Source organism: Psammomys obesus, unplaced genomic scaffold, assembly GCF_907164565.1.
Source record: "Psammomys obesus unplaced genomic scaffold, mPsaObe1.curated_primary_1811, whole genome shotgun sequence".
NCBI classification, from domain to species: domain Eukaryota; kingdom Metazoa; phylum Chordata; class Mammalia; order Rodentia; family Muridae; genus Psammomys; species Psammomys obesus.
In genome coordinates this window covers 3,971,428-3,989,619 of record NW_026591086.1, presented here as the reverse complement: position 1 = coordinate 3,989,619, position 18,192 = coordinate 3,971,428, and the positions used below count along the sequence as shown (strand labels likewise).

The following is an 18,192-nucleotide window of genomic DNA, read 5'->3' as shown; positions in this document are numbered from 1 at the left end:
GGCACTTACACAGGCCGGCAGCCCGGAGCTAGAAGCTGCTGCAGGATTTCAGGAGACGAGGCTTCCCTGCACCGCTTCGCCCCTCAAGAGCGGGAGAATCTCGGCGACCACCTCCCCCTGAGGGCGGGGCCGGGACTGGGGAGGAGCCAATCACGGCGCAGGCCCTGGGCGGTGCTGCGCAGCGGCGAATCGGAGCGCAGCGGCGCTGGTCTCCAGTAGCGCGCGTGAATTTGAACGCCCTGGCCGAGCGCCGGGCTCCCGTGAGGAGAGTCGTGGGCTTCCTGAGGTGCGGAGAGCTCTCTGCGGGGTTCCCCGGCCCGGGCGGACGCCGAGCCAGAGGGAGACTGAGGAACGCGGGTAACGTCACGGGGCAAGGGGCCTCGGGTGTGGGCACGCTCTGCCTGCGCCCCCACGCGGGGCTCGGGCTCCGGGTGGCAGCTTCCCGGATCCCCGCGGCGTGTGGTTAGCTTGGAGGCTGTGGAGTTCTGTGGGACTGACACACCGAGCCGAGGGGAGGGGAAGGGAAGGAGAGAATATTCGAGAGATCATCTCCCTCCGGGCAGAGGCTTATCTCCGCAGCAGCCCGACGAGGGTCGGGTCGTTTAGGAATAAGGAAGCTCCCGCGAGGGACCTGGGGAGAGGCCGGTCCTTCCTACACTACCTCGCTCAGATTCCTAGGAAGGGGCCGCACGGGCTCTGCTTCGCCGAGCGCTCAGCTAGTCTGAGAGCGCTATGGATGTGGAGGAGGCATGAGGTGTGAGGGAAGCCGGGGAGGCGAGCATCCATCGCTGGGCAGGGTGGAAGGAGGACCGGTGCCAAGGAGGGCACCAGGAGTGCTGAAACTTCACGTGATTAGCTTAATTAGAGGGAAGTGCAGCCCTAATTAGGGACCCTCTGCCCTCGTTAGTAGGCTCACCTTTCCGCGGGAAATGCGCAGGTGAGGCGTATGTTTTCCCGCTCCCATCCACTGTACTGCAGCCCAGCCCACCCTCCTTCCCTTCCTTCCTCTAGCACTGTTTAAGTCTCTGTTAAAATTATTTACTGCTTTACTTCTCTTTTTGAAACCTCTGTGGCCCAGGCTGGCCTCAAACTAAGGAGACCTTTGCCTGAGCCTCCCATTGGCACCCTCACACCGGCCTGGTTTGGTTTTGGTTGCTGTTTGTTTTTTTAAAATCTGTTTCTTGGCTTAGCCTGTGATCCCAGCCTTGGAAAGCTCAAAAGTTCAAGTTCGTCCTTGGCCGCAGGGTGAGTGAGTTTGGCTTTGAGACTAACCTCAGCTATGTGAGGCTCTATCTCAAAACAGTTTTTCCCTTGGGTATTTTTTTCAATTTTTTTCAGATTTTTAAATTACCATTTTGACATAGTGCATTTTCTATCCACTTGATGACTTTGACTATAATGCTGACCTTTTGATTGCTTTTAGGATTTTAGTTAAAATGATGGCAGCTTTTACTCCAAGGAAGAGGAAACAACATACTCTGAGTGCTGATGATGATGATAGGTAGGTCTTAACCTATACATGAACTCTGTAAGAAAGAAAAATCCAGTCTTGTCAGCGATACAAAAGGCCTCAAGAAGACAGTTTATTGAAGAAAATTTATTATCATAGGGTATTTTAATGGCTAACTGGAAAAAAAATACATGGAGAATAATTTGTATGTTTTTTTTTTAAGTTATTTGGTACATGTGGTTATTTTATATGCATGTATGTCTGTACCACATGTATGCAGGGCCCGTAGATGGACTGAAGTTATAGACTGTGGGCCATCACGTGCAGGGACTCAGACCTGGGTACTCTGAAAGAGCAGCTAGTGCTTTGTTTTTTTCGAGACAGGGTTTCTCTGTGTAACCTTGGCTATCCTGGACTTGATTTGTAGACCAGACTGGCCTCAGAACTCAGAGATCTGAGTGCCTCTGCCTCCCAGAATGCTGGGATTACAGGCATTTGCCATCAAGCCCTGGCTGCAGCCAGCGCTTTTTAACAGCTGGGCCATACCTCCAAAACACCATCCCTTTGGCTTTTTGGTTTTATTTTGTTTTTAATAGTTTTTCTAGACAGAGTTTCTCTGTAGCCTTGGCTGTCCTGGGATCAGGACAAACTTCCCACCTCTGTCTCCCAACTGTGGAGATTAAAGCCATGCACCATCACCCTCAGCTATTTGAAACAATCTTAACTGAATACCAAGTTGGCCTCAAAGTAATTGAGATCTTCCTGCCTTTGTCACCTGTGCTTTGGGATTAAAGGTCAGTGCTACCATGCTCAGACCTAATGGAGAATAATTTTTATATAGCCCAGATAAAGAAATAGATTGTGAAATACACATACATGTATATCAAAGTTTCACTGTAAAGACTGTTTGCTTTTATGAATATTATCTTTTTTTTTTTTTTCTTTGAGACGGGCTTTCTATGTAGTCTTGGCTGTCCTGAAACTCCATATGTAGATCAGGCTAGCCTCCAAGTCACAGAGATCTGCCTGCCTCTGCCTCCTGAGTGCAGGGGGGAGAGGGGGTGTTAAAGGTGTGTGCCATCATGCCCAGCTTAGGAATGTTGTCTTTGGAAATGGAAATGTATTTAAGGGCTGGAGAGATGGGTCAGAGGTTAACACTGCTTGCTCTTCCTAACGGTCCTGGGTTCAATTCCCAGCAACCACATGGTGGCTTATAAGCATCTTTACTGAGATCTGGTGCCTCTTCTGGCATGCAGGCAGAACACTGTAAATAATAAATAAATCTTTTAAAATAAAGATAGAGGGGTGTGAGTGATGGTTCAGTGGTTAAGAGCACCAACTGCTCTTCCAGAGGACCCAGGTTCAAATCCCAGCACCCACATGGTGGTTCACAGCTGTCTATAACTCCAAGATCTAACACTCTCACATAGACATACATGCAGGCAAACACCAATGCACATTAAAAAAAAAAGAAAATAAATAAATTTAAAAAAATAAATAAAGATAGAATTTGAGGATTCTGTTAAACAGATAATGTGAATATGTCAAACAATGGAGAAGACTTTTTTTTGTATGACTAGTACAGAGAAGTTTACTAGTGGATGTAAATAAATTATGAAGAAAAACATGAACTTACCAATGAACTTTGTTTCATTTCTTTTTGTAGCCTATTAACAGATGTTTCATCCAGCAAATTAAGTTTAAGAACTACTGAGAATCTCTTTCCATCACCTAATAAACGTACTTGTCAAAGCAGTGATCAGAAGGAAGAAAAGTCTTGCTCCTACCAATGCCATTTCACTTCAAGTCCATGCAAAACAACTGAAAATAGGTTGACATTTACAAACCACGGCTCACTATTTAAATCTTTATCTGCTGTATCTTTCTACAATAAAGATAAGCACTACCTCAATCCACTCCAGAGGAAGTTGGTAAGAGAGTATAGATCTATTTGTGTAGCAACTAAAAATGGGGATAAGCCTTTTCCCAGTGTGACAGAAAAAATTCAGAAAAAAACGCTTCGCACCAAGAAGAACAAAAAACCACAGAAGAGTTTAACTGCTAAATATCAACCAAATTATAAGCACATCAATACTATGTCAAGAAATGCCAAAAATGCCAAGCCAAATCAAGTGAGCTATAAGCCAGTTGTGGATAAAGAGAACAGTTGTTTTCCAAATACTCCTCGAGTCCTAAGCCAGAAAATAAAACCACAAGTTACACTCCAGGGTGGAGCAGCATTTTTTGTTAGAAAAAGAAACACTCTTAAAAAATCAACTCTGGAAGAAAAACCGTTACCAGAGGTGACTGAAGATGCTGCTCCAGAGGCAGAGCAAGTACCAAAGGCCATGTTAGTGGAAGAGAAATGGAATGTTGAGCTATTGGATGCAAGAAGTAAAAATGAAGAGAAACTAAGAAAGGTAAGTTAAATGTATCATCTAAAAACAGCTGGTGGTTTAATAAAGCTTAGATATAAATGATGTGTGCCTAATTATGTAGATCATATTAAGTAAATAAAATTTTATTTTCGTTATAGTTTGGAGGACTGCCTTTATAAAACCAGAAAGTAAAAACAGGTAGAAAAAAGTGAGACCTCTTTTAACCTTAGTATTTTCTGGAATGTGTGGAATTTCCTACTTTGCTTTGGTAGCTCTCTGCTACTGTTAAAAAGTAGGAACTGAGCCAGGTGCTGGTGCACACCTTTAATCCCAGTGGAGGCTGAGGCAGGCAGATCTCTGAGTTCAAGGCCAGCCTGATCTACAGAGTGAGTCCCAGGACAGCCGGAGCTACACAGAGAAGCCCTGTCTCGAAACCCTCCCCCCCAAAAAAGGAACTGTTAATAGACAAGACTCCCTCCAATGACCCCAGGATGTGGTTTCTGTTTACAGTGTTTATGTTTGCATGCATCTGCATGCATACACATGGAGGTAAGAGGTCAATGGCAAGTGTTTCTCAGGTGCTACCTACCTTGAGACTTTTTTTGAGACAGGGCTTCTTTATCGGCCCAGGATCCACCTATGCTGCCTGTGTATACTCCCTAGCCCAGAGATCATAAGCACCATCAGATGCTGGGATCCAACTCAGATTCTCATACCACACAGCAAGAACTTTACCAACCTACCTACTTGTCTCTCAAGCCCTGGTTATTGTTTTTTATAGTCCATGATGGTAATTATCCCTTTTTAGTTTAAGAGAAACTGTATCGTTTTCTATTTTTCACTAACTTAAAGTTAATTTCATAATAATGAAAAGAAAGGTCTAGAATTTTCATTACGCCATCTTCATCTGGAAGTATACTTAAAAGATTTCATTATTACTTTTAGTGTGTATGAGAGCTCTGGATAGATATGTGTGTGTGTGAGTATGGTGCTCTCAGGACAGAAGGTAACTCTATTCCCTGCAACTGGAGCTACAGGCAATTGAACCACTCTGTGGGTGCTGAGAACCAAACCTGGTTGGAAGAACAGCCAGAGCTCTAAGCCGCTGTGCCATCTCTCCAACCCTTGAAGCACCCATTTTTATAAGTATTGCAGTCTCTATGTCTGTCTGTTCGCTGACATTTAAAAGATGATCCATATTCAATGAATGCAGAGGAAGTTTCCAAAAAAAAAAAAGATTGAAAATTGAATTGTGTATAAAGTATTACACATGATAAATCTGCTGAGAAAACAACTAAGAATTAGACATTTTCTTTTTCTTTTTTAACCTGTTCATTATTTTCAGAATTCCTCAGGTGCAGTAATTTCTTCAAAGGAATCTAAACTTGATAATCATAATTTTCCTTCAGAGAATTCACTCGGTGAGAGCAAAACAAGTAAGAAAATTTGCATTACTTAATCCCGCAACTTGTAACAATACTTCATTGTTCATACCAATATGAAACCATATATATATATATACACTAATATTTTCTGTGCCTTTTTGAAAATTACTGTGCTTACCATTAACATCTCTTGTTTTGTTTTGTTTTGTTTTGTTTTGTTTTGTTTTTCAAGAGAGGGATTTATGTAGCCCTGGCTATCCTGGACTCACTTTGTAGACCAGGCTGGCCTTAAGTGCACAGAGATCCGCCTGCCTCTGCTTCCCTGAGTGTTAGCATTATAGGCATGCACCACGGTGCCTAGCTAATATCTCTAGGGAACTGTTATCTATAGTAAAGCAATACCATATTTTGAAAAGCAGGAAAGGAGCTTTTAGATTAACACATCAAATGAAGAAAAATAATTATCTTTAAGTAAGCTCTGGTTATTTCTAAATTTCCTAAGTTCTCTTTATTGTCATTATTATTATTATTATTATTATTGTATGTGGGATTGTTGGTGCACTTATGGCATGGTGCATGTGTGGAGGTCAGAGGGCACCTTTCTGGAGTGACTTATCTGTTTTCCACCTTGTTTGGTCAGGGTCTCTTGTTTCTGTTTTTCATATTCCCACTAACTGACCTTTGGGCTTCTTTGATTTTCCTCTCTACTCCATTTTACCTTAGGAGTACTGGGATTACAGACACCAAACCCTGCATCTGTGTTTTTGTTTTGTTTTTGATTACATGGGTTGAACTTGAGATCAGGCCTCCACCTCAGATGATTTATCTGAGCATTTTACCAGTCCTATTTACATTATTATCTGTATTTCCTTTGCTCCAGCCCAGAATCAGTGATTTCTCCACCGAACCTTGAGTCCTTCTATTGGAGAATGGTATTTAGAAATCAGGATCTGGGCTCTGAGTATGATTGTTACTAGAGTGATGTTGCTTCCAGGTCCTCTCTCCAGACAGGACTGAAGAGCACAGACATTTGTTTCTGTGTGTCTTCCTCTTCTTGTTTTAGCATGAGTTCCTATTCCATGAGTCTCTAATCCAGGGTTACGAGATCTATTCTATACTTTTTTTTTTTCTCTTATGAGTCAGTGTTTCTTTTGTGTAGACCAGGCTGGCCTGAACTCATAGAGATCTACCTGCCTTTCCCCCACCCTCCAGTGCTGGGATTAAAGGCATGCACCACTACTGCATAATTTGCATTTTGATTGGTGATTCATTTTGAATGGTGCCCAATTGCTCTAGCACCATTTGTCAAAGACTACCATTGCTTTATTTGTGAGATTCAATTTCTGGTCTCTTTTGTTCCATACACCTACCTGTCTCTTTTTGGCATTGGTTTAATTATGGTTGACTCTTGAAGTAATGTAAATGTTTTGTTCTTCTTAATCTTCAGTCTTAGGAGGCAAAGCTTAGATTTTATTTGGTAATGCAACCTATTGCTGCTTTTCCCCCTAACAGTTTCTCCTGAGTCTGTCTATCCCATCTTCAGTGTTTCTTCAGTGAATACAAAAAGGTAGGAATTATTTTTGCTTTAATGTCCTGATTTTAGTAATTATATAGGTTTCTTTTACTCTCTTATAAGGCTTTTTTTTTCTTTATCACTAAGGTGAAAGAAGAATAATATTGAGAGTAGGAGACAAGAGTTTTTTCATTGAGGTGGAATAGATCTTCCATGGACTTGAGTGATAATTGTTACATTATTACATAGTAGCTGGCCTGTAGTGATTAGTTTATTATTTTACTTAACTATCGTCAGGACAATCTAGAAGGTAAATGCTATTATATTAGTATTGAATCCTCTCAGCTGAGGAAACAGTAATTTAGCCACTATTGCTCGGCTAGTAGGGTGCTCAGTGCCACAGCTAGGAATACAATCCACATTTGAATCAAAAGCCCATTGGGTTATAGTGCCTTCCTTAGATGACAATATATTAACAGTAACATTTATAATCGACTAGATGTTAGTTTTACAAATGGAAAAAATTATAGTCAGAGAAATAAATAATAGTTTAATGTTATAAGTCATAGCTGAAGCTAAGTAGTGTGATAGGGGAGGTGATAAGGGTAAGTAGAGAACATGATGAGTAGAAGGTATAAGTTTTGTATTGTCGGAACATCTTTCTAAAAACATTAATTTTTTTTTTTCTCACCCATTCGGTGTTGAATGACTAGGTATTTAGCAAAGAAATTTTGTCCTACTCTTCTCTTTCTCCTCCCTCCCTTTTCCTTTCCTCTCTCTCTTTTACTCACTCTCCCCGTCTGTGCCTGTGTCCGTACCTGCGTGTGCACACGTGTACACATTTATGTGGGCATTTGTGCACATACATACACATTCCCGTGGAAGCCAGAGGTCAACCTTGGGTGGCATTCCTAAGTTGCTGCTCAACTTATTTTCTGAGACCAGGTTTCTAACTGTCATGTCTAGTCCTACAGAAGAAAGTTCTTTGGCTACAAGTCAAATCTGGATTTGAGTATTGACACTGAATTTACTCATTATGTTCTTCTGAGTGATTATTTCTGGGTGAACCTTCTCTTTTCTAGATCACCACCTGAAGAGCAGTCTTCTGTGGAATCTACTGCATGTACTAACTTATTGAAACAGACAAATGTACAGAAAAATATTAATTCCAGAGATACAAATAAAGGAGGAAAGGACCAATTCATCATTGTGAGTAAATTTAAAACAAAGGTCTCTCTGCATGTAGAACAGGCAGCCTTTCAGCATGGTTATCTTTGGTTGTGGATTTCCAAATTTGTAATTGCCAGTTTTGTTGTAGTAACCTTCAAAGTTAGCCAGTACTTTGGGGCTCATAGTTTTGGGAAGTGCTAGTATGTGAGTAGAATGCTATGAATGGCTTATTCCAGGTAAGAAAAGTATTGATCAACAAAAGATGCAATGGAAATTGCAATGTTGAATTAGAATTAAGTTTAGCAAAGTCTGGCCATGGGCTGGATCCAGATTCTATAATAATCTCTAAGCTGAAAAATGTAGTTAACATTTTTAAGTGTTTTTGTTTGTTTTTGGTTCTAGGAATTGAGCCTAATAGTCTCATTCATAGATAAGTAAGACTCTGCCACTAAGCTACACAGCACCTCCAAGGCTTTTTATTTTTAAATTGCTTAAGCTGGCCTTGAACTTGTAATCCTCCTCAGCCTCTGGGGTAGCTGTAATTGTAAGCCTGTGCCTCCAGGACAGGCTTTCAGAAAATTTTAAAGCAAAGAAAGGAATATATGACTATATTAGCTACTTTTCTGTTGCTTTGATAAAATACAATGATTTAAAGAAGAAAGAGTTGATTTGGGTTTCTAGTTCTGGGGGTGGGGGGGAGAATATAATAGGCAGCCAGAGTGGGAAGCTGGCTGGTCCCAGTTCAGCCTCACACAGGAAGTGGAGACAACATCAAGAAGTCTTATTAGTTTGAAAGCCTGTCTTGCAGTGATAGACTTCCTAGGGAAGCTATACCTCCTAAAGGTTCCAAAACCTCCCCAAACAGGATGACCACACATGGCCTGAAAGCCTAAAGAATTTACTTCTATTTTTTCACAGAAAAACTGCCAATCCCTGTCTTAAATAATCCAGAATCTAAGTATTTTCTTTCTTCTTTTTGTTTGTTTGTTTGGTTGGTTTGTTTGGGTTGGGTTTGTTTTTTCTAGACAGGGTTTTTCTGTGTAGCCTTAGCAGTCCTGGAATTGCTTTGTAAACCAGGCTGCCTCTACCTCCTTGAGTGCTAGGATTAAAGGGGTGCACAACCAGCAGACTTTTTTTCCAATGAAATTAAAATGATGTTTTATGAGAATGGAGTTGGTAGAGCCTTATCAACTCTTGAGGCAAAGATTTTTACTATTGAAGGATAAAGAATTTAACACTCCAAACAACTTAAAGACAAAAAAAAAAACACTGATTAATACAGAAGTTCCAAAATGTTTTCCCTTCTCTTTGAAATGAGGCAATGTTTATGATTTTGTTTGGCTGTCTGCTTGTTCTTCAATTTAGGATGCAGGTCAGAAACATTTTGGGACAACTCTGTGTAAGTCTTGTGGCATGATCTATACTGCTTCCAACCCTGAAGACGAAGTGCATCATCTCCAGCATCACCATAGATTTCTGGAGGGAATTAAGTATGTGGTGAGTTGAGAAGTCTCTCAGTTTGTTCAAAAGGTAAAACTGTATGAAAGGACGCATTTTGTGCATTAATTGTTGGTATATCCATAATTATTTCATTGCTTCCAGAAGAGGCTAGCTGGGCACGTTAGCTCCCACCTGTGGTCCCATCATTTGGGAAAAGGTTGAGGTATGAGGATCATTGTGAGTTGATATTGATATTTGGTCTTGGGTACATAGTGAGTTTCAGGTCAGTCTGTCAGTTTGAGCTGCAAGAGTGAACCATGCCTTAAAAATACAAACATATCAGGCTATTGACTTAAAGAGTCAGGGTGCTTCCTGCACCAGATATGGCTACATAGGAGCCACAGGCCAGCGAGAAGGATTTCTGGGCTCTGCTAGGTGTCTGCATATTCAGTGAGAACCCTGTTTCAAGGAATAAGGCCGAGAATGATAGAGCAGGACACACAATGTCCTCTTCTGGCTGGCACATACAGACACAATCCTGGGAAACATAAGTACTTGAGGTTGATGCTATTAAAAAGTTAGCTATTTTGTTTTGTTGTTGTCGTCCTTCAGTGCTAGGCATCAAACCCAGGTCCTTACATATAGGCAAACATGACTGGAGTTATACCTAAGCCTAAAGTTTAGGTTGTTACATAATGCTGTTTCAGATTTAGCAATCCAGTGTACAACATTAAATCCCTGCACTCTGCAGAAGATTGGGATTAGAGTGGCAAAACGATGACCATGTACTCTTCAGGTACAGGGACGAAAATAACAGGATATTGCCAGTGCACACCTGTCACATATGTACATGCATAGACGGTTCACTGGCAGAAACCATGAAAGTAGAGAACTTAGCACAATTAGTAGGCTCTTCGGGACTACATCCTGTAAGGTTCTCCACATTTAGAGGGATATGGACAGAAACGCTAAATGAATATATGAATGAGAGTTTCTGCGTTTCTTTGTGTTGTGTTGAGCTAACTAATTGCTTCTCTCTCTACTGTGACAAAGAGGGAAGGGTTTATTCTGGAGTATAGTTGAACTGAATCATCCCACTATGGTGAAGACACAACTTAAGGCATGGTGTCAGGAATAGGAGGCCAGCTGGTCACACTGTGCAGTGAGTGGACAGAAAATGGAACCCAGCTGTAAAACCTCAATGCCTAGTCCCTTCCCCCAGTAGTCCACTTCTTCCAGTGGTGGTCCATTTTCTGAAGATTGCACAACCTTCTCCAACAGCACTATCAGCAGGGGAACAAGTATTTAAATACAGTAACCTGTGGGAGACATTTCACATTCAAACATGATAATAGGGTCAGACCTATGCTGAGTTACTGAAAGGAGAAAGCATTTGTTCCTCAGTATTACCTGGGTTTATCTTCTCTCTCTCTCTTTCTCTGTCTGTCTCTGGGTTTATCTTCCCTCCGTCTCCCTCTGTCTGTCTATCTTTAGTTTATTTGTATCTTCTTTTTATAATCTTTCACGTCTTGTAACTCGGCTTATTGCCCAGTCTCAGATAATTTAGCAGTTCTTATTCAGATCCAGTGCAGGCTACAGCTGCTTTGAGTTCAGAATCAGAGTTGCTGTGTCATAAGCAGAAGATGGCATTTTCTGGCTCTTTCTCTTTTCTCTTCTGCGATGTTCTCTGGGCTTTAGAGGGAATGGTATACATGTCCTGTTAGGACCGAACACTTGTACCTTGTTTGCAGCGCCTTAAATAGCCATGGGTATTCTGCATAGTCACTGCAGAGAGAATTGCTGCAACTCTTTAATGCAGTTCCTCATGTTGTGGTGACCTCCTCCCCCAGGCATAAGATTATTTTTGTTGCTGCTTCAAAACTGGTTTTGCTACTGCTATGTATTTGAATGTAAATATCTGATATTTCTGATGGTCTTGGGTGACCCCTATGAAAAGGATCTTGACCTACAGGTTGAGAACTGCTGGTCTATACAAGGAAGGAGTGGTCAAGCCTGAACCTCCATTTTGCCTTTCTTGACATCTTTAAACCAAAGTATTTTGTGTACTTTGTTTATAAATGAATAATTTTTCCTCTTTCCTGGCTTTGGCAGGGCTGGAAAAGAGAACGGGTAGTAGCAGAGTTTTGGGATGGGAAGATCGTGTTGGTCCTGCCACAAGATCCAAGTTATGCCATCAAAAAGGTATGAGATTGTTTTTCTCCTCTCCTCACTTAAGAAAACCACCATACTGAACTGCTTTCCTGGTGTGCCAACAGCCTTCTTGTTGCATAAGCTAAGCCTTTATAGTGGCTTTTACAGAGTCCCAGTAAGATGTGTTCTCTGTTGGTGTTGCTTCTGTTTCCTGAGTTGAATGTTGCCAACAGGAATAATAAATAAGGCTAAAATAAATCTGCTTCATACTCTCATTCTTCCTCTCCACTAGGATTCTGAATGTCTGTTAAAGGCATTCTTCAAAGTATGTTGTTAGGCCCTTTTCCCTAAGTACCAGGTGTGTGTATGAATTTTGATATAAGTCTGATAATATATAAATTTAGGAAATAGACATAAAAGAAGCTAAATGCTGGTGATCATGTTTTGTCAGGATATACACATACTTAATTTTTATTGTGATTTTTTTTTAAACAAATTTACTTTATGGTTTTATCACTTTAGGTAGAAGATGTCCAAGAACTTGTGGATCTGGAATTGGGCTTCCAGCAAGTTGTTCCCATGTATCCAAACAAAACCAAAACTTTCCTCTTTATTGATGAAAAGAGAGTAGTTGGATGTTTAATTGCGGAACCCATCAAACAGGTATGCTGTCTATGTAAGAATCTAGTCCTAAGTTATTATGTAGTAGCATAGTGGATGTATGAAAGGCAGAGTCTCCAGCTCTTTTAGGCCTGGAACTCAGAGATCCTCCTGCCTTCGCCTTGCAAATCTGGAATTAAATGTGTGTGCCACTATGCCCAACTAAAATCTACTTCAGACACTAATTAGTGGTGTTCTAGAAAACAGTTTTCCTGTTATTAAAAGTTAGAAAAGAGTAGCTTTTGTGTTTTATCAATTAAGAGCAGATATGCATTATCTTGTTGGTTATACCTTAATAGAGTTGATGCTGGGAGAGAATGCCAACAGACAACTTTTACTGACAGCAAAAGTACCAAAGGAGCAGTAGAGCATTTGGATAGCATGCACAGGGTTCTAGATTTTATCCCAGTACTGTGTATGCATGTATACATACTTGAAAATTGTCGAATGACATCTTTGATTTCCTCATGGGAAATAAGTATGGTGATAAAAATGTTAACTGCCTTGATTTATAATGTCACCATAGATTAAAACAGTAGGTTATACAGTTTGAGAGAAATTCTCTGCAAATTGATCAGGTTGACCTTGAAGTTGTGGTCTTCCTCCTCAGTCTTCTGTACTGGGGCTGGCTTAACTATACTGGACATACCTTATACATACATGCATATATACATTCAAGCATATAAACATGTAGAGGCCTCCAGAACTTAACTCTGTCTAAATAAACATTGACAAACCACTACTACCTTCCCTCACAGTTTTCTTTTTAGCTCCTACCATTTTACTCTGCTTCTATGTGTTCAACTTTTAGATTCTGCATTTGTTAGATTATGCAAGATCTGCCATTCTGTGATGACTGATTGTACTTGTCATGTCCTTTGGATCTATCCATTTGCCCCAGGTGTCAAGATTTCATGTTATAGTTGAATAGAATTTCACCAGCGGCTATTTTATTTCTTTATTCATTGAGGAACACTCAAGTTGACTCTGTGCCCTGAGTTTTGTGTGTGATGCTGCAATGAATCTCCCACTTTTTATTATGGAGACATACCCTGAAGTGGGAGCACTGAGTCATGGTTTTTGTTGTTTGTTTTAATTTTGGTGTGTTTGTTTTGAGAGACTTCCACGGTTTCCACTACTTACTGTTAAGATTCCCACAGGCTGCATACATGGGTTCTTTGTTTCCTGTCTTTGCCCAGACTTTTTACTTTTACATATAACCAACCATTCTAACAGATGTGCTGTGATACTTTCTTATTCTCACCTGCATTTCCTTGATGATAGTAGTATTGAGCATTTCTTCAAACCTCTGTGGGCCATATGTAAGTCTTTTTCAAAAGGGGAAGTCAAGTCCTCATCTCACTTTATAAATTTTACTTTATTATTACTGTGTACATGATGTATGAAATTGGCATGTGTGTGGTTGCTTCTCTCCACTGAGATCTTGGGAGTAAACTCAGGTTGTCATTTTTGTACAGCAAGTGCTTTTCCTATTAAACCATCTTGCTGAATACTTTTGTTTGATTTTAAAATTTGTGTTACTTTCTTGTTATTGAATTGAGTTCCTTCTATATTTTTTACTTTAATTCCTTATGGTGTATACAGTTTGTAGATATTTTCTCCTAAGTGGTCTTTGTCCATGTTGTGTCCTTCCTTTCCTGTGCAGAAGCTTTCTACTTTAATGTCAACCCACGTTTCATGACCATTGATTATTCCAGTTCCAGAGGGTCCAGTACCCTTTTCTGACCTCTGCAGACATCGGGCACACAAGTGCACATACATACACACAGAAAGAACGCTTGTACATATAAATATAAGGAATAGCAGAATATTACCTTTTTTGGAGATTAACTATAAACAGGTTTTGTTTAAAGTTTGGATTTTTGTTTGCTTTTTAAAGTAAACTTGTCTGTGTTTTTAACTGTAGACACTGCTCTGTGTCATTGCAGGCATTTCGTGTCCTGTCAGAACCAAGTTCCACTAAAGAATGTTCTAGAGCTTGGCGGTGTTCAGATGTACCGGAACCTGCAATCTGTGGGATAAGTAGAATCTGGGTCTTCAGACTGAAAAGAAGAAAGCGCATTGCAAGGCGACTGGTTGACACTGTCAGGTAAGGAGACAGAACAGCTCTAGACCTTGCACCATGACTTGTTAGCATTCCCAGAACCTCCCTTGGCTGGCCTTGAACTAGTGATTCTGCAGCTTCATGTGCTAGAATTGCAAACACACACCACCATGCCTACTTTATTTTGGATTTAAGATATATTGTTTGTATGTATGTCTGTGTGAGTATAACCATGTGAGTGCAGCATCTTTGGAGTCCAGAAGAGGATATTAGATCTAGAGCTGGAGTTATAGGTAGCTGTGAGCCACCTGATATAGGTACTGGGAACCAAACTCTGGTCCTCTGCAAGACCAGTACTGTTTTTGTTACTTGTCTACTACTGTGGCAAAACAGTATTATCAAGGCAACTTCCTAAAGATTGGGGCTCACAGTTCCAGGGGGTTGGAGTCCATGACCATCAGTAGGCAGGCAGGCAGGAAGGCATGGTCCTAGAGCAGTGGCTGAGAGCTCACATCTTATCCATAGGCATGAGGCAGAGAAAACTAACTGGGAATAGCATGGGCTTTGAAATAGCAAAGCCAGTTCCTAATGACACACCTCCTTCATCCTTCCCAAATAGTTCTACCAACTAGGGACCGAGTATTCAAATATGTGAGCCTAAAAGGCTATTCTCTTGAAACTACCACAAGTACATATGTACTTCTAACCATGGAATCATCTCTTCAGTCCCCTGCTTTATTTGTTTTTCTGTTTTGTTATGTTTTGTTTCAAGACAGGGTTTCTCTGTGTAGCCTTGGTTGTCCTGGAGTCACTTTGTGGACTAGGCTGGCCTTGAACTCACAGAGATTTGCCTGCTTGCCTCTGCCTCCCCAAGTGCTAGGATTATAGGTATGTGTCACTGTGCCCAGCTTATTCATTTTCACCACTTATTTCAAATGCCTTTCCAGCAGTGTTTTGATTTTGTTTTGTTTTGTTTTTTCTTATGATGGTCACTTCATATAGTGGTTATGTCTTTTAGATCCGCAGTTCTCAACCTGTAGGTGGTGACCATTGGAAAGAACCTATTTCCAGTGGTCTTAGGAACTGAGACACTACTTCTCTAAAATTACAGTTATGAAGTAGCAATGAAAATAATTTTATGGCTAGGGTACACCACAACATGAGAAACTATATTAAAGGGTCACAGCATTAGGAAGGTTGAGACCCACCACAGTAGGTGTTCATTTTTTTTTCATGCTGTGTGACATCTATGTACCTCAGACTATCCTTGAACTAATTACGTTTCTGCCCAGCCTGCCAGGTGCTGGATCTAACAGTGTTTGGCACCATGTCCAGGCTTGTTAGACTCTCCATTTACCTGGGATGATTTCTTAGCCCTTCATTGTCTTCTACAGCATTGAAGAAGTGTTTTGCCTTTTTTATGGTTGTAACAGGGTGCTTGACATGGTTTAAAGCTGGAATGGTTTATTTTGACTCATGATTTCAAAGTGTCAGTAGTCCACTATTACAGGGAGGGCATTGATGAGCAGAACAACTTCCCTCATGGTGTCCAGGACCAAAAAAAAGGGAAATACAGGATGAAGCTGGGACAACATAAAGCATCTTCAGAACATGCCCAAGCAACCTATTCCCTCTTATGGGGCACCACCTCCCATGAACCCATCAAGGATAATTCGTTAATTTTTAGAGCTTCCTGATCTAATTGTGTATGCAGATGCATGTGGAAATCAGAAGACAACTTGAGGAAATTGGTTTTCTTTCTCCTTCTAGCCTGAGAACCTTTGAGTTTCTCATCCGAGATAATGCCAAGAGTCATCATCTCTAAATCCAAGGCACTCTGGTACCAAAAATAGTAGTTTTAATCAGTTACTTATATTGTTTAATATATGTTTAATTGAAATCCAAGATTTTAGTGATAAATGAGCTTTTCTTTTTTTTTTTTTTTTTTTTTGTAGGAATTGCTTCATGTTTGGCTGTTTTCTCAGCACTAATGAAATTGCATTTTCTGACCCAACACCAGATGGCAAATTATTTGCAACCAAGTACTGCAACACCCCTAATTTCCTTGTATATAATTTTCATAGCTTAAGCCAATTGCAATCATAAAACTAGTACTGTGTGGAAAACTTCAGCTAGATAGAAACTAATATCAGAATGAAAATTATAAGGTTTGTATACATGTACATTACCAGTTTTGTTTTTAATATATTTGAGAGATAAAATTTTTGAGAATTATTTGGGATTCAAAGAAAAAAAGATCTTTGGATTAACTCTGAATTCTTAATTCTGAAAACTTCGCAGCAAGATGGCTTCTGCAGAACCTGGGCCATGTAAGGAACACACAAATACAGTTTTAGACTATGATTGTCTTATGCTCCATCAGTAGAGGCAAATCTAAACATGGGCAGTGAGAGATAATTCCTGAATTCTTCTGTAGCGTTCTCTCTTTACAATCATGTTGTAAATGAGTACTGTATTAGCAGATTCCCTGCCAACAGTAGCAACAGCTAGTGAGCAATCAGTCAACAGTTAGTGTTACCATATTGATATTTGATGGTTTACTATGTACAAAATACCTAACCACCACACCCTAAAACTTATGACATCTCCAAATTTTGCTTTTGGAGGGGATCTTAAGAGCAGAAAGTGACTGAACAGTAAATCAGTACAGTGGACTTGAATTACATGCTAGTACTTGTTGTGACAAGTACATTGATAAGTGATATATGGAAACTAGGGTTTCTATAGAAACTTGGAATAAATCTCACTGAAAGTGCCAATTTTTATATTTAAGTTAGTTCATGCTTTATGGCCAGTACGCAAGACCTGTCATTTGAGCAAACCTACTAAAAATGACCTATCAGAGAAAGAGTGGGTAGAACTACTGAATCCCAGTGTATACACTTAATTTTTCCATAAATAAACTTTCAATTTGATGTCATTTTCCTGCTGTTTTGATGGACAATATGCTAATTAATGATCTGTTGCTTGGTATACTCAAAAAGAACCTCCAAGAAAATTCTAGAAGATAATGCTTCTTAATTACTTTTAAAATTCTATCTGTTGCCAAGTCTGAGTACACCACCTAGTTTCACCAGTGCAGATAATTATGGTTGTGGGGCTCTGCTAGATAAGGTTGAATGATGTTGGTCTATGGTGAAAGACTGCCTTTTCTCAAAAAAAAAAAAAAATCTCCCCTCATCTGGGTGACCCCCAGATGGGTCACATAGCTCTTAGGGCAGATTACAGGCTGGACCCTTCCCTAATAAGGAAACTCCTAGCAAGCATGTAGGAATTACTGGAAATGCCCCACCCCATAAGGATGATCTTCCAGCACTGACCTTCAATCGTACTTGGAGATCCCTCCCACCCCCATTGGATAATTAAGTGCCGTATTTCCCTTGTGATGGGCCCATTAAGGATCTCTGACACCTGAGCCCGGTGAATCAAACACATTTACAAACACAGAGGGAGGGAAATCCCTCCCTCTGCCCAGGGTTTATATTGCCCTTGATTTCATATGAATAAAGGTACGTGCTTCTCACTTCAAGACCACCTGAGACTCATCATTCATCCTCCACCAGGCAGGCCTTGTCTCACCTGGCCTGTGTCTTGGCTGCAAGCTGGCCAGGCATGGGCTAAAGCCTGCATGTGCAGTGTTTAGCACAGCAGCCTAACCAAGAAGTGTAACACTTTGGTATTGCCTTATGCTTTGGAACACCACCTGTGATCTCATTCTATAAGAGCTAAACTGTAACACTCCGGAAAACCTTTTCCACACCCCAGCTTAGCATACTCTGAAGTGCTCTAGCTGCCCCTGAGAGAAATGGGACCCCTCTTCTCCATCTCAGAAGCCAAGTTCTAGGACCCTAGTGGAACGGAGAATGATATCTGGTAATTGCAGGGAACTGTGACAAATAACTAATCCAATTTAACCTCACTTTATACATAAAACAAGGTTGAGAGAAAACACATTTACT

At 40.6% G+C, this 18,192-nt stretch overlaps 1 protein-coding gene across 2 annotated transcripts; it reads left to right on the top strand.

The window, feature by feature from the left end:
- The first annotated feature begins 15 nt into the window (after positions 1-15).
- On the top strand, positions 16-17,101 carry Esco2 (establishment of sister chromatid cohesion N-acetyltransferase 2). Of its 2 annotated transcripts, none has more exons than XM_055609809.1 (11): positions 16-357; positions 1,424-1,501; positions 3,117-3,870; positions 5,174-5,264; positions 6,726-6,780; positions 7,809-7,935; positions 9,262-9,393; positions 11,449-11,538; positions 12,010-12,150; positions 14,097-14,257; positions 16,168-17,101. In XM_055609809.1, exons 2-11 carry the CDS (start codon positions 1,437-1,439, stop codon positions 16,316-16,318), a joined length of 1,767 nt encoding a protein of 588 aa, XP_055465784.1. In that variant the 5' UTR covers positions 16-357; positions 1,424-1,436; the 3' UTR covers positions 16,319-17,101. The 2 variants fall into 2 exon arrangements, with proteins under 2 accessions (XP_055465784.1, XP_055465785.1); XM_055609810.1 differs by lacking the exon at positions 16-357 and adding an exon at positions 1,198-1,245.
- Positions 17,102-18,192: the final 1,091 nt, after the last annotated feature.

Bases quoted from the DNA above. Each gene is read 5' to 3' on its own strand.
- Esco2 (XM_055609809.1), top strand. From the start codon at position 1,437: ATGATGGCAGCTTTTACTCCAAGGAAGAGGAAACAACATACTCTGAGT. The intron at 9,394-11,448 runs GTGAGTTGAGAA...TGGCTTTGGCAG, and splicing joins TGGAGGGAATTAAGTATGTG to GGCTGGAAAAGAGAACGGGT. The intron at 11,539-12,009 runs GTATGAGATTGT...TTATCACTTTAG, and splicing joins CAAGTTATGCCATCAAAAAG to GTAGAAGATGTCCAAGAACT.